General features: G+C 42.0%; 1 protein-coding gene across 1 annotated transcript in view; it reads right to left on the bottom strand.

Annotated features, from left to right (window-relative positions):
• The window catches only part of mfsd8 (major facilitator superfamily domain containing 8), a 16,535-nt gene extending 2,989 nt beyond the window's left edge, over window positions 1-13,546 (bottom strand). Inside the window, exons 1-11 of the mRNA XM_024136974.2 lie at window positions 13,061-13,546; window positions 12,827-12,909; window positions 12,539-12,582; window positions 11,826-12,066; window positions 11,165-11,278; window positions 10,137-10,281; window positions 9,689-9,747; window positions 9,331-9,439; window positions 8,965-9,099; window positions 8,470-8,573; window positions 6,709-6,935 (exon numbers count right to left, since the gene is read on the bottom strand). Of these exons, the coding sequence (XP_023992742.2) occupies window positions 6,709-6,935; window positions 8,470-8,573; window positions 8,965-9,099; window positions 9,331-9,439; window positions 9,689-9,747; window positions 10,137-10,281; window positions 11,165-11,278; window positions 11,826-12,066; window positions 12,539-12,582; window positions 12,827-12,909; window positions 13,061-13,119 (1,320 nt within the window). The 5' untranslated portion in view covers window positions 13,120-13,546. The remainder of the gene's footprint in view (window positions 1-6,708; window positions 6,936-8,469; window positions 8,574-8,964; window positions 9,100-9,330; window positions 9,440-9,688; window positions 9,748-10,136; window positions 10,282-11,164; window positions 11,279-11,825; window positions 12,067-12,538; window positions 12,583-12,826; window positions 12,910-13,060) is intronic.
• Window positions 13,547-17,958: the final 4,412 nt, after the last annotated feature.

The raw sequence follows: 17,958 nt of genomic DNA, 5'->3' as shown, positions 1-17,958 counted from the left end.
GCTGTACCAGTCTAGTCTTTTACCACACGCTGTACCCAGTCTAGTCGTTTTACACACGCTGTACCAGTCTAGTCTTTATACACACGCTGTACCAGTCTCGTCTTTTACACAGCTGTTTTTACCAGTCTCGTACAACGCTTTTACTTACACGCTGTACCAGTCTCGTCTTTTACACACGCTGTACCAGTTCTACAGTCTTTTACACACGCTGTACCAGTCTAGTCTGTTACACACGCCTGTACCACTAGTTCCGGCGCTAGTCTTTTACACACGCTGTACCAGTCTAGTCTTTACCACACGCTGTACCAGTCGTTAGTCTTTTACACACGCTGTACCAGTCTAGTCTTGTTACACACGCTGTACCAATCTTAGTCTTTTTACACACGCTGACCAGATCTCAGTCTTTTACACACGCTGTACCAGTCTAGTCTTTTACACACGCTGTACCATTGTCTAGTCGTTTTTACACACGCTGTACCAGTCAGTCTTTTACACACGCATTGTACCGTCTGTCTTTACACACGCTGACCAGTCTCGTCTTTACCCACGCTGTACCAGTCTCTAGTCTTTACACACGCTGTACCAGTCTAGTCTGTTACACACGCTGTACCAGTCTGTCTGTTACACACCGCTTACCAGTCTAGTCTGTTAAACACAACGTTTACCAGTTCTCGTCTTTACACACGCGTCCATTAGTCTGTTACACACGCTGTACCAGTCTAGTCTTGTTACACACGCTGTACCAGTCTTCTGTTACACACGCTGTACCAGTCTAGTCTGTTACAACACGCTGTACCAGTCTACGTCTGTTCACACGCTGTACCAGTCTCGTCTTTTACACACGCTGTACCAGTCTTAGTCTGTTACACACGCTGTACCAGTCTAGTCTGTACACACGCTGTAACAGGTCTAGTCTGTTCACACGGCCTGTACACAGTCTAGTCTTTTACACACGGCTGTAACCAGTCTAGTCTTTTACACACCTGTACCAGTCTAGTCTTTTACACACGCTGTACCAGTCTAGTCTTTTACACACGCTGTACCAGTCTAGTTTTTACACACGCTACCAGTTCTAGTTCTTTTACACACGCTGCTACCAGTCTAGTCTTTTACACAACGCTGTACCCTCTAGTCTTTTTACAGCTACGCTGTTACCAGTCAGCTTCTTTTAAACACACTGTATCCAGTCTGTCTTTTACACCTACGCTGCACCAGTCTGCGTCTGTTTACAACCACGCTGTCAGTCTCGTCCTTTACACACGCTGTACCAGTCTCGTCTGTTACACACGCTTACCAGTCTAGTCTGTTACACACGCTGTACCAGTCTAGTCTGTTCACCACACGCTGCTAACCAGTCTAGTCTGTTACACACGCTGCTACCAGTCTCGTCTGTTACACACGCTACCAGTCTAGTCTGTTACACACGCTTACCAGTCAGTCTTTACACACGCTGTACCAGTCTAGTCTGTTACCAACACGCTGTTACCAGTCTAGTCTTTACACACGCTGTACCAGTCTAGTCTGTTACACACGCTGTACCAGTCTAGTCTTTTTACACACGCATGTTACCAGTCTAGTCTTTTACACACGCTGTACTCAGTCTTAGCTCTGTTTTACCACACGCTGTACCAGTCTAGTCTTTACACACGCTGTCTACCAGTCTAGTCTTTTACACACGCTGTTACCAGTTCAGTCTTTTACACACGCTGTACCAGCAAGTCTAGTCTTTTACACAGCAGCCGTTCGCTTACCAGTCTAGTCTTTTACACACGCTGCTACCAGCTAGTCTTTACACACGCTGTACCAGTCTAGTCTGTTACACACCTGTACCAGTCTAGTCTGTTTACACACGCTGTACCTACCGTCTAGTCTTTACACACGCATGTACCAGTCTAGTCTTTTTACACAGCTCTTATGCTTGTACCAGTCCTAGTCTTTTACACACGCTGGTACCAGTCTTAGTCTTTTACACACGCTGTACCAGTCTAGTCTTTTACACACGCTGTACCAGTCTAGTTCTTTTACACACGCTGTACCAGTCTAGTCTTTTACACACGCTGTACCAGTCTAGTCTTTTACACACCGCTGTACCAGTCTAGTCTTTTACACACCCTGTACCAGTCTATGGTCTTTTACACACGCTTACCAGTCTAGTCTTACACACGCTGCTACCAGTCTAGTCTTTTACACACGCATGTACCAGTCTAGTCTGTTTACACACGCGTACCAGTCTAGTCTTTTACACACGCTGTACCAGTCTAGTCTTTTACACACGTCTGTACCAGTCTAGTCTTTACCACAGCTGTACCAGTCTAGTCTGTTACCACACGCTGTACCAGTCTAGTCTTTACACACGCAGTTACCAGTCTAGTCTGTTACACACGTTCTTACCAGTCGAGTCTGTTACACACGCTGTACCAGTCTAGTCTGTTACACACGCTGTACCAGTCTAGTCTGCTTACACACGCTGTACCAGTCTAGTCTGTTAAACGCTGTACCAGTCTGTCTGTTACACAGCGTACAGTCTAGTCTGTTTACACACGATGTACCAGTCTAGTCTGTTACACACGACTACCAGTCTAGTCTTTTACACACACGCTGTACCAGTACTAGGCTTTTTAACACACCTGTACCAGTCTATGTCTTTTACACACGCAGTACCAGTCTCGTCTTTTACACACGCTGTACCAGTCTACGTTCTTTTACACACGCTGTACCCAGTCTCGTCTTTTACACACCTGTAACAGTCTCGTCTTTACACACGCTGTACCAGTCTAGTCTGTTACACACGCTGTACCAGTCTAGTTCTTTACACACGCTGTACCAGTCTAGTCTGCTTACACACGCTTACCAGTCTAGTCTTCTTACACACGCTGTACCAGTTCTCGTCTGTTTACACACGCTGTACCAGTCTAGTCTTTACACACGCTGTACCAGTCTCGTCTTTACACACGCTTTACCAGTCTAGTCTTTTACACACGCTGTACCAGTCTAGTCTGTACACACGCGTTACCAGTCTAGTCTTTTACCACACGCTGTACCAGCTAGTCTTTTACACAGCTACCGCTGACACATGTTCTAGTCTTTTACACACGCCTGTACCAGTCTAGTCTTTTACACTACGCTGTACCACTGTTCCGTAAGTTTCTCTTTACACACCGTCGTCACTCATGTTACCTTAGTCTTGTTAGACACCAGTACCGTGTCTGTACACAGTCTAGTCTTTTACACACGCTTACCAGTCTAGTCTTTTACACACGCTGTACCAGTCTAGTCTTTTTACACACGCTGTACCAGTCTAGTCTTTACACACGCTGTACCAGTCTAGTCTTTTACCACACGCAGCTTACCTGTCTAGTCTTTTACACACGCTGTACCAGTCTATGTCTTTTACACACGCTGTACCAGTCTAGTCTTTTTACACACGCTGTACCAGTCTAGTCTTTTACACACGCTGTACCAGTCTAGTCTGCTTACACACGCTGTACCAGTCTAGTTTGTTACACACGCTGTACCAGTCTAGTTCTGTTACACACGCTGTACCAGTTCTGAGTCTTTTACCACACGCTGTACCAGTCTAGTCTTTTACACACGCTGTACCAGTCTAGTCTTTTACACACGCTGTACCAGTCTAGTCTGTTACACACGCTGTACCAGTCTAGTCAGCTGAGATTTTTTTTTTTTTTACGTTATACCTGGCATAGTAGAAAAATATGATATACACATTTTGAGAATACCGGTGCTGGGTTGAAATAATATGAAGGAATGAGAGACCTGTGGTTGACCTGACGAAGATTTCTGAGAAGTCTAAACTAGACCTGGGTTCAAATATTCAATACATTTACATACAGTAAGTATTAGGATATATATTGAATATTTGGACGTTTATTTGTAAATACTCAAATAAAGTGTATTTTCAAATACAAATATTTAAACACTCCCATGCATTTGAAGCCAGAGCCCGTATCCACAAAGCATCTCATAAAAAGGTCCTAAGAATCCTGTTAAAACCTGTTTTAAGACAAAAAAAACTCCCAGCTGACACGATCACCTTGTCTACTCTTAATTATTKCCTAATATGTTGGCATGCATAACCTTTTTTTTAACCAATTCKGATGWTTGTTAAAAAATAAACGTTGACAAATATTACCGTTATATCAACACAMTCCTGTTGAACAAATAAATCGCTTTGGCAGTAGACATCAAGTCATTTGCCGATAATGTTGCTGTTGCARAGGCTCATGGTAGAAACCAGGTTTTTCCTTTACACTGGCCACACCCCTCCCTTGCAACTTCACTGTCTCCACTCTGCTCATTAGCACCTTGACTATTTACGCAGCAGTTTCTCCCTCCAGTCTTCCTTATTCCTGTTGGTGAATGCATTTATGTTTTCCTTTCCATGTTGTGCGCGACTGACAAAGCACACAACATTATCCTGCAGCCTTTCCCCATGTGCAGTAAATCCCCTCTATTTGGATTGTCCTCTGCAGCCTTTCCCCATGTGCAGTAAACCCCCTCTATTTGGATTGTCCTCTGCAGCCTTTCCCCGTGTGCAGTAAACCCCCTCTATTTGGATTGTCCTCTGCAGCCTTTCCCCGTGTGCAGTAAACCCCCTCTATTTGGATTGTCCTCTAAACATCTGGATTCTTACAACACGAAATGGTGGCACATTGAACTCTGAACCAGTCAAAAACCCTCCTGCAAGAGTCCCCCGTTTTCTATAGTTGTATACCATGTTGCATACAATGTTTGAAAGATCTATCACTTTCATTGAGCACAGAGTTAAAGCTAGACTGACATTGCCACCACGAGCAGCACCTGAGAGGATATTGAGATGAGCGAGATGCAACAATTCGCTCTCCCACAGTATCTGCACGGGTTAGCTTCACGCTGTGTACAGCATGGAAGCCACAGGACCAAAAACAGCAGTGAAGTAGAGCCTCTCGCTGAGTCTACCTTTTAACATAAGCCCCAGACGCTTTCAATTTCCCAACTTATAGGCATGACCAAAGGGATAACCTAATATGATCTCTCAGGGGTCTCTAACAGGTCGATTGCGAACTACCAGTAGCTCACAGCCCACCTACGATTAGCTCGCCAAACAATTCTGAAAGTATCAGGACAAMGCGAGCTCCCAGTTACTATCTAAATCAATGCAACATTGACATTATCCCACCCCTGGTTAGCCACTATTGGTTTAAAAAGCCAAAACCTAACACACTATCTGCCAATACATTTCCAGAGATATTGCCCATGTGTGGTGTGGTGTGTGTGCATTCATTTATCACTCTGTGTGTAGCCAGTTGATGTCTTGTGGGTTGACACAGAACCTTTCCCCAAAACCMTCTCAATTAAATTGCTAGAGGCGCCATTAAAAGGGGCCAGATGGGAAATTAAAGGGGAATTCGAATTACACTTAGTTTTGTTCAGGTAAAAAAAAAAAAGTTTGACCTTTTTTCAATTTACATTTCTTTCTATATATCCATAAATGATACCAGCCAATGCATGACTTCAAAAAAAAAGTCTCATGATGTGATTTAAGCATTGATATGGACTTAAACATCAACTTTAGTTATTGTTTATTAACCATTATTTTCTATCAGCTTTATTGACAAAAAAACACAGTGCACTACTTTCGCTTGTACACTAAGGACCCRGGGAAGAGTTTCAGTTGAGAGGAGAAGAATGTGCCTATTCGAAAGCCAGAAAAAAAATAAAAAAATCATTACATTTTTTAGGCGTTGTGAGAAATTATTGTCAAAAGAGCAATAGATACTGTTGCATGTAGGTCTGGATTATTTATGGATTGATCATATAGAAATATCAAAATAATCTTTTAACAACTCCTAAACAAATTCCATGTGGCGCAGGAACCACTGACTCACTGTATTTTTCTATATCAACACACCTGCTGGTAACTCTGAACTGGTTAGGACAGCTCATGAGGTCTCTTAAACATCTTTGAACTAGGTTAGGACTCTTATGACTAAAGAGGTTTAAAGCCTAGCTTTTATTTTAACCCTTAACATAAATATTTATATTCTCAGCACTTACGAGCAATTTCCTACTCTGAGATGCTTTGTGGATACGGGCCCAGGTCTGATTGGTCCTGGGGGTATTTTAAATGTATTTGGAAACAAACAAAAAAAAAAAAAAAAAAAAAGTATTTATAGGAAATTGTTTGAAAATACAGTACTTTCAAATAGAAGTAGTTGATTCGGGAACATTATTTGAAAATACCCTAATACACAGAATAAGTATTTAAAAAAACAAATACTTCAACAAGCATATATTTGAATCCAGGTCTAAACATTGCCTAATTTTGTTGCATGAATAAAGCACTCGGCAGCAGCAATATTCTGTGTGCCAGCCTCTCATTCCTTTATGAAAACCTGGCATAGAATATTAAAACACAAAGCAGTAGGAGTCCAGAGAGTCACAATGGAGGTACGGGTACATACAAGCAATAAGATAATTAAAAATCCGCTCTCATTCCAATGAAAATATGGCCTATGAGAGCCCCATTCATGACAATGGACGTACTGTCATTYGGAAGACACCGCCACAGTGGATGAATGAGTTGGAATGCTAAAAATGCTAACAGAGGAGTCTTGGATCTCTCAATGCCCCTTTACTTGGTTCAGTATGATAGCGTTAGCTTCACCGTTGACACATATCTAATTCTGTGTTCTGAACACGTGAACATACCTGAGGCTTGGACCCTAGGATTTTGGAGTAGAGCGTGTAGGATATCACGTTGCAGGCCGGGTAGCCCGCTCCAATGAGGACGTCGGCGGTAAGGAACTGTGCCAGGTGAATGGCGGGGGTATACTGGCACCATGTCTGTTCAGCAGGGCAGCCTGTCGGCTCGAAGGAGCTGTTGGAGACCGGGGTTGGGGCAAACGTCTCGTGGATGACAGTGTTATTCTTGAGGTCTGTGTTTTTTGAGAGAGATAGTGCCTTCAGAAATTATTCACACCCCTTGATTTCCCCCCACATTTTGTTGTGTTACAGCCTGAATTTAATATGGATTACATTGAGATTGTGTGTGTCTGGCTTACATACAATACCCCATCATGGAATCWTGTTTTTATACATTTTTACAAATTAATTAAATATTAAACAAGGAAATGTCTTGTCAATAAGTATTCAACCCCTTTGTTACGGCAAGCCTACATCATTTCAGGTGTAAAAATCTGCTTAACAAGTCACATAACAAGTTGCATGCACTCACTCTGTGTGAAATAGTGTTTAACATGTTTTTTTAATGACTACCTCATCTCTGTACCCCACACAAACAATTATCTGTAAGGTCCCTCAGTCGAGCAGTGAATTTCAAACACAGATTCAACCACAAAGACCAGGGATGTTTTCCAATGCCTCGCAATGAAGGGCACCTATTGGTAGATGGGTAAAAAAATTAAAAAGCAGACATCGAATATCCCTTTGAGCATGATGAAATTATTAAATTACACTTTGGATGGTGTATTAATATACCAAGTCACTACAAAGATACAGGTGTCCTTCCTAACTCAGTTGCCGGAGAGGAAGGAAACTGCGCAGGGATTTCACCATGAGGCCAATGGTGACTTTAAAACAGTCGGAGTACCACTCTTCATATTCTCAAGCATGGTGGTGGCTGCATCATGTTATGGGTATGCTTGTCATCAGCAAGGACTAGGGAGTTTTTTTATGATCAAAAGAAACAGACTAGAGCTAAGCACAAGCAAAATCATAGAGGAAAACCTGGTTCACTCTGCTTTCCAAYGGACACTGGGAGACCAATTCACCTTTCAAATATACACTGTAGTTGCTTACCAAGGCGGCATTGAATGTTCCTGAGTGGCCTCTATGGCAAGACTTGAAAATTGCTTTCTATCAATGATCAAACACCAACTTGACAACTTTTGAATAATTGTTTTAATAATAATAATGTGCAAATATTGTACAATCCAGGTGTGCAAAGCTCTTAGATTTACCTAGAAAGACTCACAGCTGTAATCGCTGCCAAAGGCATGCATGTATTGACTCAGGGGTGTGAATACTTATGTAAATGAGATTTTTATTTCATTTTCAATAAATTAGCAAACATTTCTAAAAACATGTTTTCACTTTGTCATTATGGGGTACTGTGTGTGTAGATGTGAGGAAAAATAAAACAATTGAATCCACTTTGAATTCAGGCTGTAACAACAAAATGTGGGGGTATGAATACAACAAAAAGCCAAGGGGTATGAATACTTTCGGAAGGCACTGTAAGTATAACGCAAACTGTCTCAGTACCGGTATCTTCATTCCTGCAGTCCTATAGCTCAGTCTATGCTGCTAACATACTGTATTTACAGTTGAATTTGAACACCCCCCCCCCAAAAAAAACTATAAGAATTGTGAAGACGGCTAAAATGTCACACCACTGATGTTAAACAACCTTAGGTAAAGGGACAGGTCAAAAAGCCATCGATTCCATACCTGCCCACTGGATCKCAGGGTAATGGTTCCCCCATGGGAGCAGGACAAAGAAGCCACAGAATATGATGGCCAAGCCTCCAAGGAGCACAGGACGATCACCAATCCTGTAAGACAACAGTGCCTTTCATACTCAACGCACAGTCAATTCAACTCTCAATACTATATCCTGACAGTGGCATTCACAACTACAAAAATTTCCCCTGACAGTCAGTACCTGTGTTCATTGTTTTCATTATTATGAAATGAACAGTGAAGTGTACTACTGTATCTTAGTCTATGCTGCTCCGACATTGCTCGTTCAAATATTTATATATTCTTAATTCCATTATTTTACTTTGGATTTGTGTGTATTGTGGTGAAATTGGTATATATATATATATTACTTGTTAGATGTTACTGCACTGTTGGAGCTAGAAACACAAGCATTTCGCTACACCCGCAATAACATCTGCTAAACACTCGTGTGACYAATMAAATTTGATTTGAACGTCTTACCTTTGAGAGAGAACCTTCACAAGTAGAAACACCAGGATGGACTCAAAGCCGACGCAGGACAGTATGATACCGTTGTACAGCACCGCATCCTTCCTAGTCCAAGAGAACATGTCCATAGATAGGGGTGTGGCTATGCTGAAAATCAACCAATTAAAAGCATAAGTGTAGAAACCCTCCACAGATGACACGTGTGGAAAAACAATGGGATGAAATTAGCAAAAATACAACTTGCACTGGTTTTACTCGTGACTTCCGACAGTTGTGTGTTTTCTAAATGATCTTCAAGTAKTCAACAAATACTGATATTATTCTTATGCATTGCCGATGATACTACATTATTGGCACGCGACTATAGACAATACATACGTCTCAAAGACTGCAAACATGAACATGATGATGAAAAATAGAACATTGGAGGTCAAGACAGCAACTTGATCAATATCCCCTTCTGTTTCCTGGCTGACCTCCATTCGTTCTGTAAGAGAAGAGAGAGGATATGGCACTCAACAACTTACAAGCCAAAGCTAGCATACTACTTTATCTTGTTTCAGAAACAAACGACGCTTAATCTATCCACAACCACTCAATGTTCAAAACTTGTTGAAAAAGGTACGTCCTATAGGTCTTCATGCAAGCTGTTACTAGGTTAAATACAAGGTAATATCAACTACATAACAGACAAGGCTCTGATTTTATTCAACCAGTCTTTTGGAAAAGTATTTACCTTCAGACACATAATTGATGGCTCTGATATGTCTTCCATAGTCGTCAACTTGGTGTTCCCTGTTGAACAGAAATGGGAGTTTTTTAAATTATTTTTATTATTTAACTAGGCAAGTCAGTTAAGAACAAATTCTTATTTACAATGACAGCCTAGGAACAGTGGGTTTAACTGGCTTGTTCAGGGGCAGAACAACAGAATTTTTACTTTGTCAGCTCAGAGATTCGATCTAGCAACCAATGCTCTATCCACTAGGCTACCCTGCCKCCCCCAAATCATGAATCCTGCCTGSTCCCAGCATGGCAGTAAAGAGACCTGTGGTACTATCCACGTCAACATCGTCAGATGAACATATACTTGAACAGATGGTAAATTTACTTGGGTGAAATCCCAAGATGCTAGTTGGATAAATCCAAGATGTCAGTAAAAGTTCAAAATGTAACCTGCTCACCTTAGTACTAATACGACGAGCAGGATATTGATGACGCCAAATAATGCAGCCAGTAGAGCTGGGGCGGTGTACATATTCAACTGTAGGTCAATTACCTTCACGCTAACACCCTGTTCACCAATAAATGACAAACCGGCCTGGAGAGCTGAAAAAACAAATTCAAATATATTACACCTTAGCTGCTGTCTAATGAGCTTTTTCCACTATGACGTCAAGTTGTAAACAATGATCTGTTTGGGGGGGGGGCTCAATACAGTTACATATCAGAATATTGTTTTTGATGATTTATCATAGACAACATCGCAATATTATTTTTGTGCTAGTCGGCTGTAGCTGCAGCAAAACTCCAGTATTTCTCCTTCATAGCTTGTTCTCCATCTTCTTTTTAAAACAGGGAGCTCATTTATTTTCAGCACTTTATTTCCACGACTGATCAAAAACGCATTATCCTGGCTCTCTCTCTCTCTCGTCTCTCTGCAGCAGACATATGGTGAGCAATATGTTTACAAGATCAAATCTCAATGAAATCACAGTGTCCAATCACAATACATATAGAATCGTGAGAATAGCTATACATATCGTGTCGGCACCGAAGTATGGTGACAATATCGTATCGTGAGGTCCCTGGCAATTCCCAGCCCTAGTAAACACCGCTGCTAGTACAGAGATTATCAAGAGATTAGCGTGGTACAATGTCAAAATTGAACAAATTGTTTCCGTTTTTTTTGTAGTTTCCGATTTGTTGTATTCTCACCTATGTCATAGTTCAGTTTTACCGCAGATCGTCACACTCGCTAATCAACTGCTGAATCCCTTTCTGTTGACTAGTCTTCACACCTCTCTCAATTGACGTAGCCTGATAGCGAAATAGGCTCACTGTGTCTGAACATACTTGTATAGTTAATACCTAATGCTGACAATGTGCACTTGCGCAGCGTACCAGGTCAAGCATACAGTGCTCCAATGTAGAAAGACAGCCAACGCTCACTATGAGACTGAGTAATGGGGAAAAGGGAGAACAACCATACCTGGACCCAGAATGAACCCCAGAGCCTGACAGGCACTTGTGTTAGCCATAGCACTGTTCCTCTCCTTCAGTGAGGTGGCTCCAGCAACATAGGACCTCACAACAGCTACGTTCCCTATCAACAACAACAACAAAACAACAGGACCAACAACCAAATATTAGACAAGCACGTCCAAATTAGATTTGTTCCAACAATACAGGTGGGAGAAAAAGGGGCAATGTTCCTGGAGTGTCACAGGTACTGCATGGTCCCGTGTGGCTCAGGTGACAGACCATGGGGCTTGCAACGCCAGGGTTGTGGGCTTGATTACCACAGGGGACCAGTACAGGGGGGGGAAAAGTATGAAAATGTATCCACTCACTACTGTAAGTCGCTCTGGATAAGAGCATAAATGACTAAAATGTAAATGTAATAATTGTGTTACAACGAGGCACCACACCTGACCAACTGAGCTAATTGATCAGTTCAATGATTGCCAAAATTCAACACACATTGGTCTTCCACGTTGGTCAAACCAAAAAATATCAGGGTTGCCTACCSCTGATTTAGCAAATCAACAAAACAAAAGGAAATCTGAAAGCACAAGTGTGCAGTGAAAGAGCCCCTTGACTTTGACTAGTGATACTGTATTACATCTGACTAAACCAGAGACATAGCCTACCTGCTCCAAAACCTACTAAAGCTCGAGACATGAGCATGTGGTATTTGTTCTGTGATGTGGGTAGGTAGATGTAGGAGTAGTAGATGTTGGCTGTGACGTTGATGAAAATAGAGCAGGCCAGCGGTTCTCTCCTGGGTCTGTGATTGGACCAGAGCCCAAAGAGGGGGGACGCCAGCATCTGGCCCAAGCTGTAGGACGCCACCACCCAGCCCAGGAAGCTAGCGCTGGCACTGTCATCAATCTAGACGGGCAGATAGAGGAGATTTGACAGGCGATAACGGTATCAAAACCGCAATGGCGATGTCTTTGTGGTCAACCACCGTGTCAGTCATGCGGTTTGGACATGAGCTATGTGCGCATTTATCTCTTATTTAACCATTCTAATTTCTGTTGTCTTTTGCATGCACTATGATATTGTCACAGTTTTGAGGATTATTTCAAGARCTTCACATTTATATTTCAAAAGGGAGAGGGTGGAATAGCACACCCACAACTTCAACAGAAACATGGCGTATATACAGTGTTCTGGCATTTCTAAGAAATAAAACAGGGAGGTTCTTCTTTGCTATTTTTTTTCTTTCTCACTTCTCCTTTTCAGCTCTAAAATTGGACTTAAGTGAAATTAATAGTATTGAGTATGAACAAGTTAGTTGGTTCCTATAATCAACCAAAAAAGTTGTAAGACAAGAGCAGGAAAACAACATCAACCTCACCTTTTGCAGATACGGCCATACTGACGTGATGACAATAGTGAAACCTAGAGGAAGTCACAAATAATTAAGCCTAGGCTATATCCATCCTTAAACATGTTGCACAGCATAAACACAGAATAATCAATGTCACATACCATTAATAGTTTCGGGCTATGGTTAACATCTATGACTCACACATCCATGACTAACAACTTTCCCAGGGGCAGTTACTGGTATCCTTTCAGTCTTTCACTTTTAAATGGTAGGCCATGTGGCTAGGATAAAATAAATGGTATCAAATTTGCTTACCAACGCTGCTTAGAAACATTGTGAAGTACATTACACGAATTGACCGCCATCTACTCTTGTATTCATCATTTTGGGAGTCATCACTAGACGGAAAGGACAAACTACATAAGCTCGACAATGACAAAACAACATGATTGATCACGATTGAGGCAAGTGACAAATGTGAACTTTGGGAGCATAAACAGTAAAGCTGTATGGAATAATAACTAAACGGTAGTCTGCGCTATAACCCACCTGCCAGAATCATCTTTGAGCAATGGCGTATTCTCTCCGGAATCCATAAATTGAGACATCGCTGATTTTACGTTGTACTGTCACCGAATTTGAAGGTGTCTAGACGTGTGGTGGGTCATTTATTAAGTCGCCATGTCTCTGGGAGATAACGTTAGATAACTAGCTAACGTTGTCTCTGGAAGATAACGTTAGATAACTAGCTAACGTTGTCTCTGGAAGATAACGTTAGATAACTAGCTAACGTTAGTCCTACTTGGATGACAGCTACTGCTAGATTCACTTAAACGACATCACATAATTGAACAATTTGTACGATTAAATAATGATGTTAAATTAAAAGATGGCTCTGGAAGTCTGACAAATTATGCTAAGGTACAACGACTACAGTAGCATTGATTGCAAACAATATTTGCATTCACTGTCCGTTGACGTGAAACGTCAAACTGTATTATTTGTCAACACTTCCTACGGTTCTTCTTCTTCTTCTTTTTCCTTCTTCGGTGGGTTTGATCGGCGGTTGGTAGCCAACGTTATGGTGTATTACCGCCACCTACTGTACTGGAGTGTGGGCTAGAGACAAGGAGGATCTAAATCCTATCTGCCATCCCCGTTGCTCTTAAAAAAGATAACAAAATATTTGAGACTATATCTAATGACGTACTACTCAATATACTCCTTAAACTAATTTCCTGTATCCCCTTCTCGCTTTATACTCGATCTCTGCCTCTCTCTTTCCCTCTGATACTGCCCACACTGTAGCAATACATGCTCCAYGGTCTCTGTTTCCTGGCAATAATCACACTTTCCTGTTGSATGCTTCCCTATCACATTTAATCCCACCCTTAATCTCGTAAAAAAAATAGCCTCCTCTCTTCTGTCCCTTCCTGCCGTCCTCCCCTCCCCGACTTTCCTCTGTACTTGAAATAAATGCCTGCACATAGTATTTCTATTCCACTGCTCAAGCCATCTCTGCACCATCACTGTCTATATCAGACCTTTTGCCTTTCTCATTGAGACTACAACATCCCCACTACTAAGTGCTTGTTTAGCCAGTACATCAACTGCCTCGTTCCCCTCCACCCCCACATGGGCTGAGACCCAAGTAAATCGTATCTGTATACCCATCTGTCTAATCCTGCCATGGGTTTGTAGCACCTCGTAAAGCAGGTACCTACATGTACAAATGACCTCAACTAACCTGTACCCCCGCACACTGACTTGGTACCAGTACCCCCTGTATATACAGTAGCCTCTTTATTGTTATTTTATTGTGTTACTTTTTTTATTTATTTTTTACTTTAGTTTATTTGGTCAATATTTTCTTAACTCCAGGACGCTCTTGAAAAAGAGATTTTAAATCTCAATGAGCCCTTCCTGGATAAATAAAGGTAAAAAATAAAAATAAAATAAAAACTCTTCTTGAACTGCGCTGTTGGTTAAGGGCTTGTAAGTAAGCATTTCACGTTAAGGTGCTACACCTGTTGTATTCGGCGCATGTGACAACGTTTGATTTGATTTGTCTGCTACCTGAGCTAAAGCTGGAGACTCATCAACACTGAACATGAATCAGAGCAAATGACTACTGTGTCTGGCTTGACTTTCTCCACCCACTGCAAGGCCAAGAGTATGGCCATCAGCTCCACCGTATATTCAGCCAAATGAGCTGTTTATTTTTTATTTTAACCTTTATTTAACTAGGCAGGTCAGTTAAGAACACATTCTTATTTACAGTGATGGCCTACCAAAACGCAAAAGGCCTCCTGCGGGGATAGGATAAAACATTTAAAATACAATAAAAATATAGAATAAAACACACATCACGACAAGAGAGACACCACAACACTACATAAAGAGAGACCTAAGACAACAACATAGCATGGCAGGAACACAWGACAACACAGCATGGTAGCAACACAACATGACAACAAAATCGTAGCAACACAACATGGCAGCAGCCCAACATGGTAGAAGCACAAACATGGTACAACATTATTGGGCACAGACAACAGCACAAAGGGCAAGAAGGTAGAGACAACAATACATCATGCGAAGCAGCGACAACTGTCAGTAAGAGTGTCCATGATTGAGTCTTTAAATGAAGAGATGAAGATAAAACTGTCCAGTTTGAGTGTTTGTTGAAGCTCGTTCATTGCTAGCAGCAGCAAACTGAAAAGAGGAGCGACCCAGGGATGTGAGTGCTTTGGGGACCTTTAACAGAATGTGACTGGCAGAACGGGTGTTGTATGTGGAGAATGAGGGCTGCAGTAGATATCTCAGATGGGGGGAGTGAGGACTAAGAGGGTTTTATAAATAAGCATCAACCAGTGGGTCTTGCGATGGGTATACAGAGATGACCAGTTTACAGAGGATTATAGAATGCAGTGATGTGTCCTACAAGGAGCATTGGTGGCAAATCTGATGGCCGAATGGTAAAGAACATCTAGCTGCTCGAGAGCACCCTTACCTGCCGATCGATAAATGACGTCGCCGTAATCTAGCATGCTCATCTGAATCAGGGTTTGGCAGCTGGGGTGAAAGAGGAGGGATTACAATAGAGGAAACCAAGTCTAGATGTAAACTTAGCCTGCAGCTTTGATATGTGCTGAGAGAAGGACAGTGTATCGTCTAGCCAGTACTCCCAAGTACTTGCATGAGGTGACTACCTCAAGCTCTAAACCCTCAGAGGTAGTAATCACACCTGTAGGGAGAGGGGCATTCTTCATACCAAACCACATAACCTTGTTCTGAAAACCTCCAAAACAAAAGATTAAGGGTAGAGAAAGCTTGTTGGGCACTAAGAAAGCTTTGTTGTAGAGTGTTTAACACACATTTCGGGGACAGGCAGTGGCTGAGACAGCAGATGTTCTGACTTTATACACTGCGCTCTTTGAGAGAGGTGGTTAGCAAACCAGGCCAAAGACCCCTTAGCTGGCCCACAAGAATGTTATGGTCTACCGTATCAAAAGCTTTGACCAAGTCAATAAAAATAGGAGCACAACATTGCTTAGAATCAAGGGAAATGGTGACATCATTGAGGACCTTTAAGGTTGCAGTGACACATCCATAACCTCAGCGGAAACCAGATTGCGTACCAGAAAGATTACTATAGACATCAAGAAAGCCAGTCAGTTGATTATTGACAAGTTTTTCAAACACTTTGTAATACGTTTCCTGACTGCCACCTCACATTCCTGCACTACAAATGCTGACCCAGTACGTCCTGTTCTTGGATCTTTTGAACCATCTGTGTAAATGGCCACAAAATCCTGATACACAGTAGTATCCAGATGTCTCTTAAACAAATGAGATGGATCAACACTCTCCCTATCTTTCTGTAGTCTACTCTTCTTCGGTGAGGTTTAACTGCGGTTGGCATCCAATATCTTGCATTACTGCCGCCAACTGAACTATAGTATAAATCTATTACACTTTGTGATACAAAATGGGAACAAATCAATAAACATACAAATATATGTTTTATTACCCTACCAACTAACCCTACACTCACTAAAACCCATCACCTTATTCCACTACACGATCTGATCCTGCCCCAGGCCAACAGCCTGAGAGGACGGGAACACACTGCAGTGTGGGCAGTATCAGAGGGAAAGAGAGAGGCAGAGATCGAGTATGAGGGAGAAGGGGATACAGGAAATTAGTTTAAGGAGTATATTGAGTAGTACGTCATTAGATATAGTCTCAAATATTTTGTTATCTTTTTTAAGAGAACTCAACGCACACTGTAACTCTTCTGAAGTCAAATCACGTACCCCCCTAGTACTTCTCTGTAGCTGCCACCACAGCATCTATTTTCTGTGACTTAGGTTCCATCTCTAAGGTACAGTTGATAATCATTGCTATGAACGYTAAGAAAACAAACCCTACGGAAACATGTACTCGTTGGCCTATCGCTCTGTTCTGGCACAGATCTACTATTCACAGGGATCCTCTCAGAATCCCTCACCTTGGATCCACCCTCCTCTACTTTCTTCAACTGCCTCAGCATACCACATCTTCTGTASTACTCTGACCCTGGCCACCTCAACCTGCCTCTCTCGCACTGGATACCTGCGATCCCCAGCAACATTGTCTCCCCCAAAGTTGACATACACAACTTCTTCCACTGAAACATTCCTCTGTCCCATGTTCTTGTGCACAATTCCCACATCTTGGCTTCGTGACACCTAGAACACCTCCAATGTATTCGGCACAAAAGCTCTAACAGTATAACTTATATATCCAAACATTACTTGGTCATGTAATGACTCTGAATCAAAGCTTAAAAATAACACACTGTCACCTCTGTTKCACCACGCTCCCCACCGGGTCTGCGTAGCGCCAATTGGCGGGCATCACAAACACCAGGAATCTTCAACTTACATGGCTCCACCTTCACACTTAACACTACCCCAGAAATGACTGCCTTCAATGGTGCCCTGTACATAAGCGCAAAGCAAGATACAAGCAGTGGTGTAAAGTACTGAAGTAAAAATACTTGAAAGTACTACTTAAGGAGTTTTTTAGGGTATCTGWACTTTACTATTTATATTTTTGACTACTTTTACTTTTACTTCACTACATTACTAAAGAAAATTATGTACTTTTTACTCTATACATTTTTCCTGACACCTAAAAGTACTGGTTACATTTTGAATGTTTAGCAGGACAAGAAAATTGTCTAATTCACACACTTATCAAAAGAACATCCCTGGTCATCCCTACTTTCTCTGATCGGGCGGACTCACTAAACAGAGAACATCCCTGGTCATCTCCTACTGCCTCTGATCGGGTGGACTCACTAAACAGAGAACTATCCTGGTGATCCCTACTGACTCTGATCTGGCGGACTCACTAAAACAGAGAACATCCCTGGTCATCCTACTGCCACTCTGGATCGG

This window comes from Salvelinus sp. IW2-2015, unplaced genomic scaffold (genome assembly GCF_002910315.2).
Source record: "Salvelinus sp. IW2-2015 unplaced genomic scaffold, ASM291031v2 Un_scaffold1060, whole genome shotgun sequence".
NCBI classification, from domain to species: Eukaryota; Metazoa; Chordata; class Actinopteri; order Salmoniformes; family Salmonidae; genus Salvelinus; species Salvelinus sp. IW2-2015.
This window is presented reverse-complemented; position numbering and strand designations above follow the sequence as displayed.